General features: G+C 62.1%; 2 protein-coding genes and 1 long non-coding RNA gene across 19 annotated transcripts in view; 2 read left to right on the top strand and 1 right to left on the bottom strand.

Annotated features, from left to right (window-relative positions):
• CE3H7orf50 (chromosome E3 C7orf50 homolog) overlaps positions 1 to 21048 on the bottom strand; it is a 109044-nt gene that overhangs the window by 26650 nt on the left and 61346 nt on the right. The window lies entirely within an intron of this gene.
• On the top strand, positions 1237 to 13933 carry GPR146 (G protein-coupled receptor 146). Of its 16 annotated transcripts, none has more exons than XM_027042445.2 (4): positions 1237 to 1363; positions 2554 to 2649; positions 5133 to 5369; positions 12738 to 13933. In XM_027042445.2, the coding sequence occupies exons 3-4, from the start codon at positions 5355 to 5357 to the stop codon at positions 13746 to 13748; spliced, it is 1026 nt and encodes a 341-aa protein (XP_026898246.1). In that variant the 5' UTR covers positions 1237 to 1363; positions 2554 to 2649; positions 5133 to 5354; the 3' UTR covers positions 13749 to 13933. The 16 variants fall into 16 exon arrangements, with proteins under 16 accessions (XP_026898246.1, XP_026898245.1, XP_026898248.1 ...); XM_027042444.2 differs by having other exon boundaries at positions 2554 to 2669; XM_053213156.1 differs by having other exon boundaries at positions 1296 to 1363; positions 1817 to 2649; positions 5181 to 5369.
• LOC128313613 (uncharacterized) lies at positions 13955 to 18314 on the top strand. Its single transcript, XR_008294558.1, has 2 exons — positions 13955 to 15170; positions 17745 to 18314. It is a non-coding gene; the product is annotated as an uncharacterized LOC128313613 (long non-coding RNA).

Raw genomic sequence — 21048 nt, 5'->3', positions numbered from 1 at the left:
CCTGGCGTCCCGGGGACTGTGACCAGGAATTCTGCCAAGGCCACCCATACGAAGGCGATAACGTTTAATTGGTAAGAGAACTCACCTGGGTTCACATCCTGACCCCCCCCCCCCCCACCAGGGGCTGTGTGACCTTGGGCAGGTTCCTTACGTTTTCTGAGCCTCAGTGCAACTTAAAATGGGAATCCTGCATTGCACTGCTGCTAAAACACATTTTCTCTCTCACTTCAACACCTTTAAAAACAGGATGCTTCTTATAACCGGCAGTGTCAGAACTTAATTGTGGCAAGCTGTTTTCTTTTTAGTGGTTCATAAGACAACGGCGCGGGTAGCACTAATGATGTCTTAAGAGCTGATAAAACGTGGAAGTAAACACCTTCCAAGGCTGTTCTGAGGGCCTAGGGCAGGAGCTGGCAAAGAGGGGTCTGTCCAGCTGTCTGAGCTGAGTGCTGGACGACCGTGGCTGGTTGAGGCGTCGGGGGACGCGTGGCCCGCTCTCAGGCGGCTCTCTGCTGTAAACCCACTTCTGGCGTTGGGCGGAGAAGCAAGGTAAGGCAGTGACGACAGGGCCAAGCGGGCGGTGGGGTCCACGAGTGACCTGGACTCTGCTCTGCCCTTTTACCACAGGGAGTCTGGTCCCCCAGCTGACCCCAACTTCCGTCTCTAATCCGTGGTCAGGAAGCTGACCCGTGAGGCGGGCGGGCCTGGGGTGGAGCCCTGAGCAAGCCGGCGGCACTGGGATGCTAACTGCCTCGACCGCTCTCCCGTTCAACCCCCGGTCACACCAGGGATCTTCATTAAATTAGAAGGCGCTAAGGTACTAATTACAGCAAAGTAAACCTCCTTGTTCTTTAAACTCTCCCGACTTTTAATCGTGACCACAGCTATGAAATTAATGCGGCTGCAGACGCTACACCGTGTCTCCCCGAGGCTGGCTCGGTTGGCAAATTCCTACGACCAGAAGTAAGGGGTGAACTTGGAGACAGCAGGCGCGCTTTGGGGAGGTGCAGGTGCGCCTGGAAGGACCAGATTACAGCCTTCGGAGGGAGGGGGGGCGCTGTCCCCTGCAGATTAGAGCGCGTTCTGACTCGGCGGTACGACCAGCACCAGCGATTTGGGGGAGCCCACCTCAGCGCCCGGGGTTCGCGTCCCGCACCCGGCTGACCTCGGGTCACAGGACGTGCTCCGCCCCGCCCCCCGCCCCGCGCGGCGGGAGTGCGGCGCGAGCCCGGGGGGCGGGGCGGGGCCGGCCGGGGGCGGGGCGGGCGGCGGTCACGTGTGTACACAGGCCCGCGCGGCGTGCGCGCCTTGAGCCCCGCCGCCTCGGAGCCCGGAGCTGCCCGCCCCGCGGCCCAGCGAGCCGGTGAGTGGGCGCCCAACGCGGGGTCGAGCGGCGGGCACGCTCGGGGGCTCGGCCCGCGCGGACAGCGAGCCCCGGGCTGTGGCGGCCCCGCACGGCCAGTGCTCCGCTGGGACTTTCGGGTGCCTCGGCCCCGCCCTGGCGCTGTCCTCTTGGGGAGGGGGGGGCTGGAGGCGCCGTCTCCCAGGAGTTTGGGGGCACTGTCCCCTTGTGGGGTGGAGGCGTTGTTCCCCAGAGGTTTGGGGGCACCGGTCCACTTGCGGGCGGGGTGGGGGCGCCGTCCCCAGCCTGGGGCAGCCCTCCCGCTGAGCTAACCGGGCAGCGGCCCTGCGGTCATTAACCTGTGGAGGGTTCCTCCGGTGTCCTGCGGGGAGGGGGAGGGGGTGAGAGAGAAAGGAGGCTGACGGCTGACCGTGCTTATAGCTTCCCTCCTCTTTGTGATTACACAATTTTTAGTAAGTTCTGGAACTACGTCTGAGTGCAGTTATCAAGTCTGTTGCCGACTGTCTCGGACACTTGCTGAAAACGCGACTCCCCTGGGTATGGAAAGGCTCCCGCAAAACTTCCTAGGAAGGCAGTGGCCCCCAGCCTTTGAACACCCACCTGCTCTGCGGGCAGCAAGTGCTGCCAGGACACCTCAGCTCTGGTCCCGAGGCTGGGCCTCGTTTCTTGGGGGGAGCCTGAGGGAGCCTGCGCATGTGATGTCCCCTCACCGGAGAGGCCCTCCTCTGAGATCTCCCAGCTTTAAGCTGAGCAGCCAGCAGAGCGGGAGGCTGGAAGCCGGTTTCACAGACCTCTGCAAACACAAGAGTAGGACTAAAATGGCTCCGACCCTGTTCCCAGGCTGCTCATGCACGGGGACCAGATCCTCCACTGTCCCCACCGGGTCTAGCTGGGGCACGGCTGGGAGCGAACAGAGGTGCTATTAATAATCACGCCCAGCGTACGGCCACCGTCCGTGGCCCGTGGCAGAGCTCCTAAAGGAACTGCTGTGGGGCCCGGCTCTCCAGACCAGAACCTCTGCTCTCTCCCCGAACGAAGCAGGCCTCTCGACACCCAGCTTCTAAAAACTGGAGCTCGTATTTGGGGAGTGCTTACCAGGCCCCTCGACACAGGAAGCTGGGCCAGAGCGCAAAGCCCGTGGCCCGGGGCCACACGCCGCTCTCTGACCATGGGGTGTCCTGCCTCTCCAGTCAGGATGGAAACCTCCAGGGGATAGAGGGACACGGCTCGAGGCCAGGACGTAACTGTCAGCGTTGACCTGGCGTTCCCGCAAGTCAGAGCGCAGGGTAGGTTGATGGAAGCCAAGGTACGTCCACCTGATGTGGGTCATGTGGGCTGTGGGCTGTGGAGACTGACTGTACCTATTACATAGCGAGAAAGTGACATCCTTGCCGAGATCGCTGTTGGGAAATCCGCTTGTTTGATTTACAGGTGGGAAGAGGGCTGTGCTGCTTCCGGGGGCCGGGGGGCCGGGGGAGGGGGGTCCTGGGGCTGCTGCACCCGTCCACGGCCCTAGGATGTCATTTGGAATCCTGAGAAAACAGCTGCCACCTGGCCCTTAAGGAGCCAACCACATAGCAGGGCCACGTCTTGGGGGCTGCTAGCAGGGGGGTGGGGGGTGAGCTCCTCCACATTCGTGCGCGTTACAAAACCGTGCTCCTTCTTCCTTAAACAGTGTTTTCTGGTTATTTCCTCTTGCTTGCTGCTGGCTCAAAGCCTAAAGCCACTTGTATAACTGGGCAGCCTCAGGCTGCGTGTGCCCACGGGGGTCTCAGGCCTAGGACCCAAATTACCACCTGGGCATCAAAGAGCGGAGAGGACTCAGTCCTCAGTCTAGATAAGAAAAAGGCTGGTTTTCCCTCTAACTGGAGATGTCAAGACACAGCCCCACTGGGGAGCAGAGTCCTGTCCCCTGGGGGCCCCATGTGCAAGCAGAACGTTCTGGAGTAGCAGGACAGGGTGAAATGGGCCAGGTGTCCTGTGTGTCCCCCAGCAGGCCTGGCCTGGTCCCCTTCCTCCCATACATGCCGGGGGGGGGGGGGGGGGCGTGCCCAAGGGCTTCCCAGTTTTAATTAGAACCCAGCACACCAGGAAGCAACTCAGTACAGACAGCCAGCTGGCTGCTCCCTCGGAAATGACTGCAGGCGGTGATCAGATGAGGGGCTCTGAGCAACCCCCCCCCCCCAGGTAAGAGCACACCTAGTTAATAGCTAGGGGAGGTCGGGAACCCAGATGGGGTGCCAGGCCTGCCCAGAGTCCGAAATGGGAGACTTGGTCTGTTCTCAGGCCTTTGAATTTCTGAGCGAGTCTCTGTGTTTCCCCCTGGCCTGGGGTACCTGGAAGGAGCATGAGCCACAAACCAAGTCAGTCAGGGAACAAAACAGCCCAAGAAACTAGTGCTGCCGTAGACAAAAGAGTGTGTGTCCCATCTCCTTCCAGGGAAAGGAAGCCTGTGGCCTGTAGAGGCGCCCCGCTGGCCCGGACCGGGCGGCCTGGTCTCAGCCCCCCACAGCCCTTCCTGGGCTGGCAGACAAGCCTGCTCTCTTCCAGGGAGAGGGAGGCGGCTCTTTGTTTATGCGTCTCAGCCAGGTTGCCTGGCCCACTCACTGCTCTGCAATTGAGAGCAGTAAAAAGCAAAAAGCTATAAAATTCAAAACAACCCATCTGTATAAGAACAGCTTCTTATCACACCCCAGGAAGGCGCAGCGTTTGCGATAGGAATCAGTATGTGCAAGCCCTCTACATTGAAAACCTATGAAAACATCAGCCTTTCCGGAGTGTCTGGCTCCTGCCAGCTGGATGTTAATTGTAGCTGAAGCCTCTGCCCGTTATTACAAAAGGAAATAAACATTCAGGAGTCATTTTCAAAGCATTCTGATTGTTCTAGAACATTCATCTGAAGTTGAGTCTCACGGTGCACAGCGGGTCTGTGTCAAATAGAAACAACCCACAGGACCATCAGCCCGGCCGGGCTGTCTGCCCAAGCAGGGTGCACTGCCCGGGCCTCGCAGCCCTGTGCACCCCTCAAGAAGCTCTCCCACTCTCTGCTGTCCCTTCTACTACATGGGGTTCTGGTGCTCACCTTGGGGAGGAGCCTGTGACCTAATGGTCCTCCTCCCCAGCCAGCCAGCCAGCCCAGCCAGCCAGCCAGCCAGCCAGCCAGCCAGGCTTCTGGCACAAATCACCCTCCCCCCCACGCCGTTCAGAGAGCTTAGAGAGCTCAGAGAGCTCTCAGCAGGACTGGCTGGGGGGTGGGGACAGCAGTCAGGGAGGGCTCCCCGGGGCGCTTCACAAAGGAACAGAGAATGGAGGAAAGGCAGTCTAGGCAAGGGACCAGTGTGTGCATACGGCAGTGGACAAGGGACGGGGGAAGCTGTGTTCACCCCCGCCCGGCCCCGGCAGGGGGTGGGGGGGCAGGTGCCCGGCCCAGATGGGCCCCACACCAGAGGACAGGATTTCCTGATAACAAAGCAAGGAAACCAGGTAAGGTTTTAGAGAGACCAGCTCAGCTACCTTTCAACGGCGTGACTCCTCTTTGCTGGTTTTTCATGTCTGCCGGGTCTGTGCCTGTGCAGGCAGGGTTCCCAGCAGCCGTGACCCCTGCCCGTCCCTGCAGCAGCTCAGCCACCCCCGACCCATGCTGCTTCGACCCCCTCCTGGCACCGGTCTGCACGGAGATCACTCTGCACCTCAGCCCAGCGCATTCCCATTGCTTACAGGCGTGCGGTTTTGATGGGCTGGTTTATACCATCTTGTCTTCTTTGAGAAGGCACAGAAAGCAAGCCGCTGATGTCTTGCCTCAAAATGCTTCTAACAGGCCGCCTAATGGGCGGGTGGGCCTTGCCAGCAGTGAAGAGGAGGGCCAGTCGCTGCGGAGAGGCCTCTGCGGCGTCCTCCTAAGGGGGGGCTGGAAGAGAACGGACCAGAGCCGCCCCGCGTCCCGGCTTGTCTGCACGCCGTGAGCGCATGCGAGGGAAGCACACGCTTACTTATGCCCCAGTTGAATGTGAGTGCAACACCCGGAAAATCGCTGTGTGTCACCAAAGCCCTAACCCGCCCGCAGAGCCTGTGAACTCGCTCCTGTCCCGCCACAGCCCCGCTGGGCCTGCGACTGGTGGTCACGTGCTCACACCTCCCTCCCGGTCGGTTTCCTCTCGCTGTGTCTCAGGTGACCGATTCGGAGCGCAGGTTCACGCACCCGCGCTCTGGGCACCCGGCGCGCCTGGGGAGGAGGGTGCGGGCTCAGGTCCTCCTCGTCCCCACGCCGGGGACTCACCCAGGCCCACCCGCTCGCGCTCCAGGTACCTGAGCTCCTAAGCTGGGGAAACTGAGGCAGCACAGAACCTGCGTCACGTGCACCACCCGGTGGGTGAGCAGAGCCTCACCCCGGAGGCTCCACAGGGCTGTCCTGAGAGCTCGCTGAGCCAGGTCACGGGCACTAACTGAGCCCCCTCTGCAAGACTCAAGTCTCCGCGTAAGTGGCCTCCTGTACCGTGGAGGTCCCGCTGCAAAGTCTCCTGTGCGGGACGGGAGTTGGCCAGGGCAGTGCCTGAAAGCAGAGGCATTGAGGACCGGTGCTCTCCTGCCTCAGGCAGCCTACCTGCAGCCCCGCTGTGCTGTCCCCGTCTGTCCCCCTCCGTCACCCAGGCCTGGCCATCACCCCTGCTGCTCTGGACACTAGGCCACCACTGCCACTGTGCACCTGCTCTCCCAGCAGGGCCTCACGGTTGTCTGCAGAGTGACCCCTGCGGAGGCGGCATGTTCAGGGCCCACGGGCCGCCAGGCCAGCGCCAGACAACCCCCCCCCCCCCCCCCCCAGCCCGGTCAGGGCCTCCAGGTCTGTGAGTCGCTTGGCCTTGTCCAGCTGCTCGTGCCCCAGGCGGGGGACAGACAGCCCTTGGACACTCGTGCTGAGCTGGCAGTCCAGCCAAAGAACCTCCCGACCCAGCACAGGGGGGCCCTCGGCTCGAGGGCGACCCCCCCACGTGACCAGGAGCGGCCAGGACACCTCCTGGGCCTGGAAATGGCAAGTCCAGGAAAGCACCTTCGTGAAAAATAATTATTGAAGCCCAGAGGTGGTCTTGGAAGTAAATGGCTTTTCTTTTCTACCTGAGAGCATTTGTAGTAAATGACTGTCACCCAGCTGAGGACACACAGGCCTCTGTAGGGGATGCAGGGAGACAGAGGGCTCCAGAAACTAAGTCCCTAGAAATGCTCAGACACCTGCACGCCCGGTGGCCTCTCGCTCCATCCTCCACAAGCGCTAGTCAGGCCTCCCCTGCCCTGCCAGGGGTGGCTACCGTATTACTGCGCCCTCTGAGAGGCTGGCCCGAGGTCACCCCGTGAGCCCGCAGAGAGGCCTGGATGGCAAAGCCGTGGCACCAAGTCCACAAATGGAATGCCAGCTTTGACCAAGAAACCCTGCCCTTGTGGACCTCGGCCTTGCTCTCCTCTACGGGTCCCAGAGGTGACCCCTCCACGCTGGAGCGTCGAGCACAGCCTTGTTCCCTCCGAAGGGTTCCTGCCGCACAGCCAGCCTCGTGCAGGGGTGCCCCCTCAGCCTCCGGGTCCTCTCAGGTTTTTCTGGACGAACAGGCCATTTGTGACCTCTCGCCCCTCTGGGATGCGCAGCCAAGCCGCCGAAGGGTTCGCGGTAATGGTCCGAGTCGGCTGAGGGCTCACCCCGGGCGGGGGGCTTCGTGCAGCCATCTCTCAGGCCAGTCCCGGCGCCTGCTTCCACCAGGCAGCTTCCTCCGCCCTCCCCCACCTCGGTCACCTGTCGAGGCCTGGATCTGTGCTGCCCCGAAGCCGTTTGAAGAGGCCTGGGAAGGGGAGTGGCCACTGGAGAGGCCAGCCCAGTCCTTATGGTGCGGAGGCTTTCTTCTGAGTGTGATTAGAGAACAAAACACACAGAAAGCTCTCGGAGAGAGAGAGGGTACGTGAGTCACCTTTACAGGAAAAGCCAGAATGAACTCATAACCTGGTCTTTCTTGGACAGCCGCAAGCAGGTGCGTGGTCGCTGACCTGGAGAGCGCCTCCCTTTTGCCGCCCGGCCCAGATACTGGCACACAGCACTCCTGCAGCCCCCGCCCTGCGCTGGCCTGTCACCACCGAGGCCCGCTTCTGGACCAGCAGAGGGTGGGGGCCCGGCGGTCCTGCTGTGCCCATTCCTGCCAACGTGCCAGGGGCGCCTGGCTTTGTGCACCCAGGCCGGCTGGCGGTCTGGGCTCACGACACCGCAGAGAAGCACAGACCGATCTCGGCGGGGGTCTTGAGGATGCATGGAGATCCGGGGAGGGATGGGGAGGGGGAGGGGGGCTCTCGGAAGATGTTCGCAGCTTTTCGTGTGCTTCTCGGCTCCGGTGGCGTGAGGTCGGGAAGGGGCTCCGACCTGGAACACCCACCCTGGGAGGAGGGGAGAGGTTCGGGGACGGTCCCAGCGCTCAGCTGCAGTGAAACGGTGGGCTGGCAGGAGCGGGGGCTCACGGGGGGCCCTGGGTGCCGGTCCGTGGGCACAGCCATCGCTGTGGGTGCAGACGGCACCTGGATGGACATGATGGGGTGTCAGTCCTGAAGGAATCTTGGAAGAGGCTTTGGGAGGCTAGAGGCGGGGCCAGCAGAGGCAGAGTGGCACCGAGGGAGTGGGGGCGGGAAGGGCAGAGCAGGCCAGGCGTCTCTGCCAATGGACCCTTCCGGAAAGGGCTCTAAAGCGTGTGGAAAAGGGGGGCAGGCACAAGGGGCCAGGGAGGCAGTGGGGAGCTCCGGCAAGGAAGGGCCCAGGGGTCCTAGTGGGGAGGTGTGGTGACAGGACTGGCCTGTTTGGAGAGCCAGCCTGGATGGGAGGCCCACTGGGGTCCCCGCTGACCCTGACACCGTCAGCTGAGGGGCTGCGGCAGGTGGCAGGGCCCGGAAGTTGGGATTGTCGATCCTGCCATTTGGGGAGAACGTGGCAGATTTCCAAATGAAAACGGGTGGAGAGTGGAGCGCAGGCCTGCTCGGCCCTGGAGAGGCCGCCTCCCCGCCGGCTGTGCCCCAAGATCCTCTTTCGCCAAAGGAAGTGAACCGAGAACTGGCGAGCTGGAAAGGTGGTCTGAGGCCTGCGCGGGAGGGCGGGAGCCAAACCATTGTTCCCAGGTTGGCCTGCTTCCCGGGCAGCCTGAGGGGAAGTCTCTGTTCCCAGGTTCCTGGACTTGCAAAACCAGAGTGCACAAAAGGGAAGTGGGGTCACCGCAAGGAACCGGGGACCAGAGAAAGGCAGGGCCGGGAAGGGGGCGGGCGTGGGGGCGTCCGCGGGCTCCCAGGTGCGGAGCGGCGGGCAGGGGCCCCGAGGAACAGCACCGGGGCCGGGGCCGGGCCCTGACCGGGCGGCACCCCCGCCCACGGTCTCCGCAATGTCTACTCTGTGACGAGCGCCACCGGCTCCAAGACCTGAGCGTGTTTCTCTCACTGGCCCATCCTGCTCGCTCGACACGCGGCAGTTCTGGCCTCCTGAGCACGTCCACCGTGCCACGTGCCCACACCCCGGGCTCGCTCCCCGGGACCCACGTTCTGTCTGCACAGGGCGCGGGCGAGCCCATCTCGAGGCAGGTGCTTGGCCGTCCGGGAGCCTCCGTGACGGTGGCACCCTCCGCCTCCCCCACTCCCCCTCCAAAGACAGGGATGAGCTTCGGCAAATGCCAGACAGACGGCCCCGTTTGTGACACAAGGCGGCTCCTCACCGCTGGCCTCCCCGGAGGATTGCCAGAACGAAAGGACGAGGCCTCTCGTCAGGCCTAGAGAAAGCGAACCGTCTGCATCCAGATCACGGCCGCCCGTGTACTTGACCCACGTGGGAACCATGCACGCGCAGCGCCCCCTCCGACAAGCGAGCTGGGGCCACACGAGCACGTGAACTAGGAAGGAGGCTCTCAACAGACCGCGTTCCAGCTGAGGCTTTCCCAAGAACGGAGCCGTCCTCAGCCCAGCGCGGTGGCCCGCCAGCGGCCCTTCATGCGGCCCCACGGGGCAGCCGTGGGCAGTCAGGGCCGCGGCTCTGACCCCGCGGCCGGGAGGCTCCAGGCCGGCTGTGTTCCACAGCGACGTCGAGAAGACACCCACCCTTCTTCCTGCCGGTCCCGAGCCTGGCCCTCAGCCACCGCTGCCCGCTTTGGAGAGCTCTCAGGGCCACGCCCCAGGGCAGGCGGCCACGGCCCCTCTCCATGGTGACTGGGTAACTCTCAGGGAGGCCCGCGTTCCGCCCTTAGTGGCCACCCAGCTTCCTCGCAGAGGGAAAAAAGGAACTCGTCTGTGCACACGCTCAGCACCCCGAGTGTCCGGAGCGGCCACGTGGGCTCCAGACGAGCCTCATCGCACCGGCCCCGCCACCCAGTGCGGGCCGGGGGCGCAGAGGGGGGAGGAAGCGGGCACTCCCGAAACCGGAGCGGCAGGGCAGGAGCCTGATCCGACGGTGCCGGCCCTTCCAGGCACAACCCTCATTCCGTGAAACCGGCTGTAAACAGAGCTGGGGAGGGGCCACCGTGCCTGCCAAGGGAGGCAGAGACCGAGTGATTTACTGGAGGAAAACAAGTGTGCGTCCACACTGGGCACCGAGCGCACACACGCGCCCGCGCAGGAAGCCAGCGCTGCACGGCTGCGGCTGATAAGCTCCCGGGGGTGGGGTGGGGGGCAGAGAAACAGGATCCTCTCGGCGTCCTTGACTGCTCACGGACGGGGTCTGCGGTCCAGGCGCACAGAAACGCGGGGCTCGGGATAAAGGTAAGCAGCCTGCGCCGAAGGCTCCGCTATGGCTGCACCTATGGCTGCACCGGGGACAGGCGGCCGGGAGGGGCTGGGCCGGGGGACGCCCTGAGCGGTGAGTGCCGAGTGTCCCCCGCCCCCCCTCCCGCCACACCTGAACCGGGAGGGAAGGACGGGCTCGTCACACCAGGAGCGCGAATCCTGGGGTCCCGGCCTGGGCGCCGAGCGCGAGCCCGCCTTTCTCGCTAGCAACTACCCCGTGTGAGTTCAACGCCGGTCTTAAAGATGGCGGAAGGACCTTCCTTTTGTGGGGCTGCGGCTCCACGTCTCAGTCTCCTTACGAGGAGGGAGGCCGGTACACGAGAGTAGGTGCGACACCTCGGGCAGACCCCACGGGCCCTGGGATAGGATGTGAGCCAGGCAGGGCCAGACCAGAGGGGGTCTGCCTGTGGGCTGACCACGGCAGAGACGGATGCAATGGGATGTAAAACGTCTAGTGGCCACAAGAATGCGTGGTGTTTCCTGGGGACTCGAGGCCTGTGAAGTCTGGTGGGCAAGCTCTCCACAGCCATGGGCCCCCGTTCGCTGTCCCCCGGTTATGGTCAGAGCCATGGTTTAGCGTGCAGGAGCCCAGAACAGAGAGAAGACTGCACTTAAACATCCACAGCCAGCTCCGGATGAGTTCAGGAAGGAGAGTGGAAACCAGCCGTGTAATCAGCTAAAAGATGACACAAAAAGGACCCCCCCCCCCCCCGCCACCACCCAGCTCTGGGAGACCAAAGCTTCCTGTAGGAACCACAGGTGTTCCAGGAACATGCCAGCAGCCCAGTGCCCCCGCTGCACCCCAGGATCCGGTTCCTGGGGTGCAGGGCGCCCACCAGGACCAGAAGCTGAGGAGCGCGGTCTAGATTTAGGGACCCAACCCATGCTGTGGATTACAGCGAACACTTCTAAAAGTGATGTGATCAGCACGTGTGGGCAGAATCCGGCCGGCCCGGCCCCGAGCATCACTCCCGTCTGACGGGCTGCTGAGCGGCATTCACGAGAATTACAAAACACTCCCACTGACTCGATGTCCCTGAACGGGAGCTCACGCACCGACTGCCCACCTGCCCATCACAGCCGATGCAGGCGCACTCCTGTTGTGGGGACCCCCAACCTCCCTTTACTTCCTGGTTAACCCCCTGGCGCCCCAGTGGCTCACTGCCTCGGAGGAAATCAGCAGGTAGATGTCTGTGTTCACCGCCTGATCCCCACCCGACCCCCCCACCCCCACGCCAGGCTCCAGCCTGCAGTGCAGCGGCAGGTGTGGGCAGGGCCTGGCCCCCGAGCCCCTTCAGGGGCTGGGGTCCGGCACCAACAGCAACAGGGCTGGCAGAACCCTCAGCCCCTACACCCAGGAAACAAACGTGCACTTTGCACGTGTTCGCCCGAGAGGATTTCTTATTCTGAGAGCAGGAGATCAGGATGGGCCGAAATTCATTTTGCACGGAAGGTTTTCCTCCAAAGGACCGTGACGCGTGAAGAGTGTGCTCTTTCCTCACGTGTGGGTCCTCCTGGCCAGCCGCACACCCACGCCTCCCGTGTGCTAGACCACGGGCCACTGGGTTGCACTCCAGCGGGGCGGGGGGACGGGGGGAGCGCAGCGCAAGTTTCCCTCTGAGGGAACCCCATCACCGGGGCCCCGTGGCGGCCCGGTGGACACCAAGGCGTGAGCCTCTCACCCACGGTGGCCACCCCCACTTCCGCGCTCCTCCTCAGGTGGGGCTCCCACCGCCTGGCTTAGCGCCTCCTGCTCTCCCAGCTGCGTTCAGGGCGCACCTGTCACACGCCAGCCTGTGCAGCTGCCCGCGACCTGCTCCCACGTGTGCACCCACACCCGCTCTCGGGGACAGAGGCGCAGCGTGCTGGTGCAGCCCAGGTGGCAGGAGAGACGGGGCGGGTCTCTGGCCACCAGACCGCAGACACAGGTGTGGAGGGCGGGCGGACGCACAATCCCCACGCACGCCGCGAAGGGTCCGGGCAGGGCTGTGGCGGCCTGCTGTTCCCACCCAGGAGGCTGCGGAGGGTCACCCTGTCGTGGGAAGGCCCATACGCATCACGGCCCTGCGTGCCGCGCCACGGGCACCCGTCCTTCTAAAACCCCTTTCAGTAAAGAGGCTGAAAAGGAGGTGGTCACGGGGCTCGCTTAAAGCCACTGGGTGGTGGGGGGCAGGACGGGAGCCCAGGACTGGGGGTGGGGAGCCCTGCAGGGTGTCCCCGCATGGCGGAGAGAAGCCAGGACGGGAGGCAGTGTGAAGGCTGCCTGAAGCGGCCTCCCCGGCGGGATCTCGGGCGCATCATCCAGTGCTCAGATTTCTCTAGAAACGGGCTCGGGGAGGCTCGCCGCGGCCGTTAGGGTCACGGCAGCATCGGGACCTTGCGGGCCCAGCTCAGGACCTAAGGCAGCCACGGACAGCGACCTGGCTCTCCCAGAACACGCACGCTGGGGACGGAGTTCTTCTGGAAGGGCCCGCAGTCTCTGGCCCTTGCCCTGCTAGGTTAAGGGGCGAGGCTCCCTTCGGGCACCACCTCCGCATCTCTGAGGGGCTGGCAGGGCCCGGGGCTCTGGTTAACCTTCCGCTGCTTTCTCCCGCAGCCCGCCATCATGTGGAGCTGCGGCCCGCTCAACGGCACGGGCGGCGCGGAGGACCAGCCGCTGTGCCAGCACCTGCATCTGGTCCTGTCCGTCTTCTCCCTGCTCTACCTGGTGGCCGGTGTCCCCGTTGGCCTGGGCTACAACGCCCTGCTCGTCCTGGTCAACCTGCACGACCAGAGCAGCATGACCATGCCTGACGTCTACTTCGTCAACATGGCCGTGGCGGGCCTGGTGCTCAGCGCCCTGGCGCCCGTGCACCTGCTGGGCCCCACCGCCTCCGGGTGGGCCCTGTGGGGCTTCGGCAGCGAGGCCCACGTCACGCTGCTGGTGCTGTTCAACGTCTCCTCCCTGGTGACCATGTACTCCACGGCCCTGCTCAGCCTCGACTGCTACATCGAGCGGGCGCTGCCGCGCACCTACATGTCCAGCGTCTACAACACGCGACACGTGTGCGGCTTCGTCTGGGGCGGGGCCCTGCTCACCAGCTTCTCCTCCCTGCTCTTCTACGTCTGCAGCCATGTGGCCGCCAGGATCGTCGAGTGTTCCAAGATGCGGGACGCGCAGGCCGCGGACGCCATCATGGTGTTCATCGGCTACGTGGTCCCCGCCCTGGCCGTGCTCTACGCGCTGGCGCTCATCTCGAGGATCCGGAAGGCGGACACGCCGCTCGACCAGGACGCGGGGAGGCCGGACCCCTCGGTGCACAGGCTCCTGGTGGCCACCGTGTGCACGCAGTTCGGGCTCTGGACGCCTCACTACCTGACCCTCCTGGGGCACACGCTGCTGGCCTTGCGGGGGAAGCCCGTTGACAGGCACCACCTGGGGATCCTGCTCTTCGCCAAGGACGTGGCGAGATTCCTGGCCTTCTCCAGCAGCTCCGTGGTGCCGCTCCTTTACCGCTACATCAACAGAAACTTCCCCAGCAAACTCCGGCGGCTGACAAAGAAAATGCACTGCGGGCGCCAGAGCTGCTCCCCGGACCGAGCAGGGGTACAGCAGGTGATGGCGTAGAGCCGGCGGCTGGGGTCACGGCCGCTCGCTGAGCGCGGGTCCTGGGGCCGCCACCAGTGCCCCGGATGGGGTCATCGGACGGGCAGTCAACGGCGTACTTCCCGGAGGCACGGTCCGGGCCCCCTCCTGGGAGACAGGCGACCGACACTTGACCTGGATGCACAGCACTTTGTCACGGCCCGCTCTGTCACCAAGGCCTTAGGCCGCGCGGTCCAAGGCGGGAGGGGCCCGGCGTGAAAAACAGCTGCCTGCCCACCTGCTTCGGGGCGGACGCACTGCTCGGCCGTGCGGGGCCACACCCGCAATAGCGTCCTCAGCCTGGCCGCCTCCACCCTGGGTTTCTGAACGAAGTCAGGAGAATCCAAATCCAGTGTTTATATTCTGTGCCGGCAAAATACCCGATTCTGTCTCTTTACTTGCGCTTATAAAAAGATTCGAGAGAAGTCACCAAAGTCTGAAAGCGAAGGAAGCAACACGAAGGGCACTCCCGTTGGACGGACGGGTGGGCTCCTGCTACCGCAGGGTCGTGCTGGGTGGGGTGAGGCGGGGAGAGGCGTGTGCCACGCCACGCGCACAGGCAGCGTGCAAATGCTTCAGAAGGACAGGGCCAGCAGTGTGGCTGGTCTTAGGCGGAGGGCCCTTAACTGGTACCCCTGCTGCCCTCCCAGGTGACCTCAGCTAACCGTCTTCGGTAGAAGCCAACTCCCCAAAGTATGCACAAAACCCCACGCTAATAGTAAACCGAAGAGAGGAAAGCGCGGTGAGGATTTCCAACCTAACACAGAAACTGGGAGGGACCGCCTGGGGAGTCACAGGCCTGCAAGGCGGAGCCCGGTCTGGCACCGGGGCAGAGCGTGGGGCCACCACTGCCACCTTGCACCCGACAGCAGCCTGCTTCGCCAGACGCGGCGCGTGCCTGGATCCTTCCACGCCGCGTCCCGTAAACACCCGCTGTAAAACCGTGGCAGTAGAAGCCCCCTGCTCTCCTCGACACCATCCGCTCAACCTGCACCCCGACGTCACGACGCACCACAGGCCTGCAGCCCCCTAACTGCACCTCTGAAACCCACAAAGCTCTAAAAACAGGAGGATTTGTTTGTCAAGTTTGCGGTACATTCCCTTGGTAGCAAACCTTGAGCTAAGGTGGTAGAAGAGCGCTTTTCTGAGGAAAGAGGAGCGTGAATGTGATTACGGGGCGCTGGCCCGGCCCCACAGGGCCCCGTAGCACGCAGCACACACAGCACGGTAACTGTGTGCGCGCAAACGCAGAGAACAGGTGAACGTAGGTCGTTTGCCAAAAGCAGCCGGAAGTATGCACACGCCTTAAGATGTCATTCCTACGTCACCCTACGCTTTCCTGCGGGGTTACGGTGACAGGGAGCGGCTGGGGCTGGCAGCTTGGGAACCCCAACCCGCGTTTAGGTGTGTGCATCCAAAAATGTATTGCTTTTTGTCGCTGCTCAGCAATACACTGTATTTATTTATTTATTTGTTTATTTTTACCTTCTGACTCCCTTCACCCGTTTCTCCTCCCTGCCTCGGCAACCGCCAATCCATGCTGCTTCCGTGGCCTTGGTTGTTTTTCTTAAAGATCCCCTGTACCACTGAGATCATGTTCTACTCCTCTTTGACTTATCTCACTTAGCACAGTGCTCTCCAGGTCCGTCCGTGTTGTCGCAAATGGCCAGATTTCATTTCTGTTTATGGCTAATATTCCGCGGTGCGTGTACCCGCCCCCCCCCCCCCCTTCTTCATCCACTTGTCCGTCAAGGGACACTCAGCTGCTTCTGTGTCTGGTCTGTTGTGAATAACGCGGCAGTGAACGTGGGGGTGCAGACACCATTCTGACTGAGTGCTTCTGTTTCCTTTGGGTAGATACCCAGAAGTGCGATCACTGGATAAGTAGACCTGCTTTTGACTTTTGAGGCACGTCTGTACTGTTTTCACAGTGGCTGCGGCAGTGCGCATCCCCACCAGCGGTGCACGAGGACCCCTTTCCCGTACTCCCTCGCCAGCGCTCAGTGTCCTCTTGGTGGCGGCACCCTAGCAGGCGTGAGGAGCACCCGCTGGGGTTCTGACGCGCTCCTCTGACGAGTGCTGCTGAGCACCTTCTCACGTACACGTTGGCCGTCTGCGTTCTTTGCAGAAATGTCTGTTCTCATCCTTTGTAATCACATTTTATTTTGCTACTGGGTTGTGGGAGTGCTTTATGTATTTTGGAGATTAGTCCCTTATCAGAGATATTAACATACTAACTTTTGACAACCTGAAAACTTAATTCTGACACATCTGATCCGAGGATGGCAAAGCGTGGCTCTGTCTTTTGCCACATTCCATTCAGGGAAATCGCTCCATTTGGCCCTGGTCTCTCGGGAGATTTAGCCCATGACTTGGCTGCCATTGTGTTTCTGTCTGCAGAATATATCCCCTCCGGGGTGATGCGATGACTGAGTTCAGAGTCTGCCTGTGCAGAAGCATGAAAATACACTGGACACCAGGGTCCTGGTCTTACTTGCCCCTGGTAGCTGTGAAATTCTGGACAGGTGGGGCCTAATCTACTTCCTGGCCAGTAAATCAGGGGCAGAATTAGAGAAGGTTCTGGGTTGCCTCTGTCCATGAACGTGCTATTTCTACTGAAGGGCGCAACACCCCTCTGCTGCAGGGTTTCCCCCAGTCCTGAAAGTCTCAGACCTGACCCCCTCCACTCCTCAAGCTGTGGGCTGCACGGCAGGGGGTCCCGTGGCCCTGCCTCCGCTGGGGAACTCTCGTGTTGGCCGAGCAAATGGCGGGTTGTAGGGTGCCCGGCATTGCAGCCGTGGGGCCTCTGACCTCACACACACCTGCTAGCACGGAGTCTCAGTCCTCGTCCTCTCACGGCGGGTGGGCGGGGCTGGGGCCAGGGTCAGTCCCAGGTCCACCACACACGGCCAGGCTCTTGGGTCAGGAAGCCAGCACTGTTCTTAGGGGACATGGGACCCAGCAGGTGGGCTGGTTTGGGGTGGCAGTGCTATTTCAAATAAAAAGACCCTTTTCCTCGCTCATCTGTTCTGCTCTTTGCTCTAGAAAGAGCTCCTGGGAGAAGAGGGAGATCCCAAGGGCACAGAGCCGAGAGCCATGTGGGTCTCTGCCCACAGCCCCGGGAGTCCCTCACCCCAGCTGGGCTCCCCCAAACAGAAAAGGGGCCGAAAATCACGGTCTTATTTTCACTTTCTCAGTGGCTTTGGTTGCAACCTGGCTTGTTTCTGGTGACCTCCGGGGGCCTGAGCGGGTCCCACCCGTGCCGGTGACAGAGGGCCCCCGGGGATGGGTGGCAGGCTGGGTGTCTCACGGAGACCCCTCCGCTGCTTTCGCGGCATCCCCGGGTCTCACGGCTTGATGGGGACACCTCCGCCACCAGCCCCAGGTGCTTCCCACATGGCTTTTGTCCATCCACAGTCACCTGGGCTGGATCCGGGGCGACTGAACGCTGCCTCCAGTGCTCCTGCCACGTGGCCCAAGACACGGAAAGAATTCTGAGCGGAGAGAAGAGTGAGGAGTCGGTCGGGAAAGGCTCCAGCAGACTGTGAACGTGATCCTACGTGTTACACGTGTATTTTTTTAACTCACCCATCTCGATGTCTCCCAGTGGAAGTGTATGTTCCAAGGCCATTAATTTTGTTATCAGTGCCTCCTATTATACTTTTTAAGTTAATCTTAATTTTGCTAATCACAACAACTCATCTACCTTGTCGTGCTTATTTAAGATTCTAGAAGGTGAATTTAATTTTAGGTGGCTTCACGAAGGTTATAAAATTTATCACGGGAAACCAGATCTCCTGCTAACTGTGGCAGATGCATCGGCAAAGCAGACCCCCAGGCCTTCATAGAACGCACGTGATGAAGGATAAACCTGGAGAAAATGATTAAGAAGCTAAATTACAAGTGAAGTTCTTGGATTTCAAATCAGCTGGAAAACTGGGGGAATTTTTCATTTCTCATCCGTTGCGTCTCTTCCAGAGGTTGTACCGTTTGCCTCGAGTTCTACGTAAATCACGAAGAAGATCCTGCTGAAGAAGAACCCACACGTTTGAAGACTTAAGTCACTAGACACAAATCACCCACCTTCGGAATTCTCAAAATGTGTATTTCCAGGGGTGTATGACGTGTAGCAGAAACCGGCACGGGACTTAGCCTATTTCCCCTGGTGACACGAGGCCCGCCACTTTTCGTTACTCCTCTGCTGCAGTGGCACAGCGGCAGCGTGTACCTGCACGCTCCCTCAGGCAGGGCGGGGCGCACCCCGAACCCCGTGAAGACAGCCCCCCAAGTCTGGCAAACGTTCTTTCCCGATAACGGACGTTTGACAACTGCTGACGCGTCCCGAGGGCCGAGGACAGAACTGAGTGGCCCCAGCCGCTCCGTGTGGGAGGGCCTGTCCCCCCGCGGGAGGGCCTCGTCCCCCCGGGCAAGAGGGGAGCGTGCCGTGCACACGGCAAGTAAATCTGAGTAAGGAACAGGGAGTCTCTGGGAATGAAAGAATCCGAATTTACCCATCTTATGTTAATAAAGAACGCGAGGCGCAAAGAATTTTACGATTTGCCTCATTCCGTACGCGTGTAACACTGAAGTCCCGGGGACAAGCATTTGTCGAGTGGCTATGACATTATCGCCCCGCCTCCCGGTATTTGAAAACCGCTTACCGGGAGGCTCTTGCGGGCCCGTGTGCCACTAACATCACGTGAACCGAGGAAACGATACTACCGTCCGAAATGCTGTGAAGTCGGAGCGCGATACGTTTCTACGTTCCCGCAGGGAACACGGGACTCCGACCCGCTCTGCAGCTGGGAGCGCAGGCGTGTGTGCGGGGCGCCACCTAGTGGCCGCCGGCAGAGCTTCGCCCTGCAGGGCAGCTGGGCGCCGGCCACAGAACCCTGACCTCGCCTGCACAGGGTGCTTCTCGCAGGGTTTACAGCCCATGTGGTCAGGATCGGCGGGTCGCGCTCCGTGATTTATACCTTGGGGGCTTTCACCCCAAACCAGCCGCGGAAGAGCAGACACCCCGCCCCGCGCTCCCCAACAATCGGACGAGTGAAACTCCGCCCTGCGGATGCCACGTGACTCAGGGAATTCAGGGCACACTGCACTTTTCCAAAAACACGTGGTCAGCAGCAGTGGAGAGGAGCACTCGGACCACCCAGGCGCTGCTCCGCGCACACACGCGTGCACACACGCGTGCACACACACACACACACACACACACACACACACACACACTGGAGCCAGCAGAACCTGGCGCAGACAGGGACAGCAGCCAAGTCCGGCCTAGGACGCCGGACTTCTGCGCGGTTACGGCTCGGCGCACTGTGTTTCCAGGGAGGGCAACCCCACACGGAGATTTCCGATAGCCAGCTGAAGCCGTGTCAGGGAGCATAGGTGAGAAAGAGACAGTTCAAAGCTTATGAACGCTTTTAAAAGACGTTGCAGGGGCGCCTGGGTGGCTCTGTCGGTTAAGCATCCGACTCCGACTCCAGACTTCGGCTCAGGTCACAATCTCACGGGTGGGATCAAGCCCCACCTCGGGCTCTGTGCAGTCCCCACGGAGCCTTCTTGGGACTCTCTCTCTCCCTCTCTCTGCCCCTCCCCGGCTCACGCGTGTGCACCAAGTAAATAAATAAACTTAAAAAGAAACGCTGAAAAGGCTCTCTCTCTAAAGAGGCGGTGGTGAGTGGCAGGGGGCTGGAGGGGAAAGTGCTCCGGCCCGCGACCTCCGGGCCTGCCCGTGAACGGCCAGCTGGAAGGCCCCACAAGGCCGGCCTCTGCTCCGCGGGGCTGCCCCTCCCGTGCACAGTCTCAAAGCCTTCGGAGCGCCACTACAAAGGGACAGGGCTCCACGGAGCAGGGCCTGGGGCACCTTGACCTAGGAAGTGAGGACAAACGGAGATGACCACGGCCATGCCACCAGTGCCGACAGGACCCAGGCCCCGGCTGGAAGTGGTTCCTCCTGGCCATGTTTGGGACAACTTGAGCAAACAAAAAGTGAAGAATTAAAAGGGAAAAAAAGTCCACAGAGACACTCGAAAAGGCAGGAAGCAGAAGGGAAAAGGAAGCAAAGGAGAAAACCAACGCGTCTCTGACTCAGGAATGGAAGGATGGGCACCGCACAGGGAGGCTGTGGGCAAAGACGGCCAGGAGCGTCCGTGTGGTCCAAGCAGCACCTGCGGCCAACTTCTCAGCGAGGGGGGCCTGTGAGCAGGGTGCCCAGGCCCGTCGCCCCGCCAGAAGCACATGCCCACCTGTACCCGGGGCAGGAGGGGCCTCAGTGCCCCGGAGAGGGGCCATGGGGTCAGGCTGTGCGGCCACGGCTAATGCCCGAAAGGCAAGGCCTGGCCTGCGGGCAGGCAAAGGACAGGCTGGCCAGCGCCCCGGGGGGGCCGGACGCCACACCGGGGCGCATCAGCCCCAAGATGGAGAAGTGAGTAGCAGAGGCAGAACCCAAAAGACGGGCGGGAGGCAGTGTGGGGTGGAGTGGTCCTGCGGGGAGTCAGGGGCGAGGGGTGGACGGCTGGGCGGAGGCGTGGAGAGATGGGCCGGGTCCCCACAAAGGAAGGAGACCACGAATTCCTGGTGGGTCCAGACGTCCTGAGCTTGGATCCCAGTGGCCTTCCAATCCCCGAACTGTCTCCCAGACTCCGTCACTGTTCCTTGGGCCACTGTCCCTGGACTCTAGGCTAGGGACTCCCAAATTCCTGGCCTCCTTATTTCCACAGGCAGCCCTGTAGGCGGTCCCCAGACTGAGGACGGAAGCCCTCAGGGGCACTGCCAGCCTCTCCGTGGCCCCCCACTGCTCCCTGTGCACAGCCCGGGCCACCTGGGAGTTCCCGTGACCCTCCTGCCGGGTCACATGTGGCTCAATATCCCTCTGACTTCCCAGGTCGTGAGGTCATACGACTAGAGGCACCGGATAGGGGCCGGGCCTCGCGGGAGCTGAGACACGGGTGACGTACAGCGGCCTCTCCTAGAAGCCAGCAGCTGCCGCAGCGTGGCCCATGCTACACGGCGACTTTCGGGCAGCGGGACCTGCGGGCCAGGAAGGAAAGGCCGTCGCGGTGAATCCCTGCCCAGGTGCGCTGTCAGGACGGTGGACGGACACCTGCCCGAACAGCAGCGCAGACAGACAGGGCCTGCCCCTCGAGTCCCTCCACTCGCTGAGGGGGTCAAGGAGATGCTTCTGTGACGACCCACGGTTCCACAGGGTGTGAACAACGCTCTTGCAAAGCGCCTGCTCCCGCAGGCCCCTGCACGTCGCGCCCCGCCTGCCCCC

The sequence above is a fragment of the Acinonyx jubatus genome, chromosome E3 (assembly GCF_027475565.1).
Source record: "Acinonyx jubatus isolate Ajub_Pintada_27869175 chromosome E3, VMU_Ajub_asm_v1.0, whole genome shotgun sequence".
Classification (NCBI taxonomy): domain Eukaryota; kingdom Metazoa; phylum Chordata; class Mammalia; order Carnivora; family Felidae; genus Acinonyx; species Acinonyx jubatus.
The sequence above is the reverse complement of the archived record's forward strand: the minus strand, read 5'-3'. Positions and strand labels throughout refer to the sequence as shown.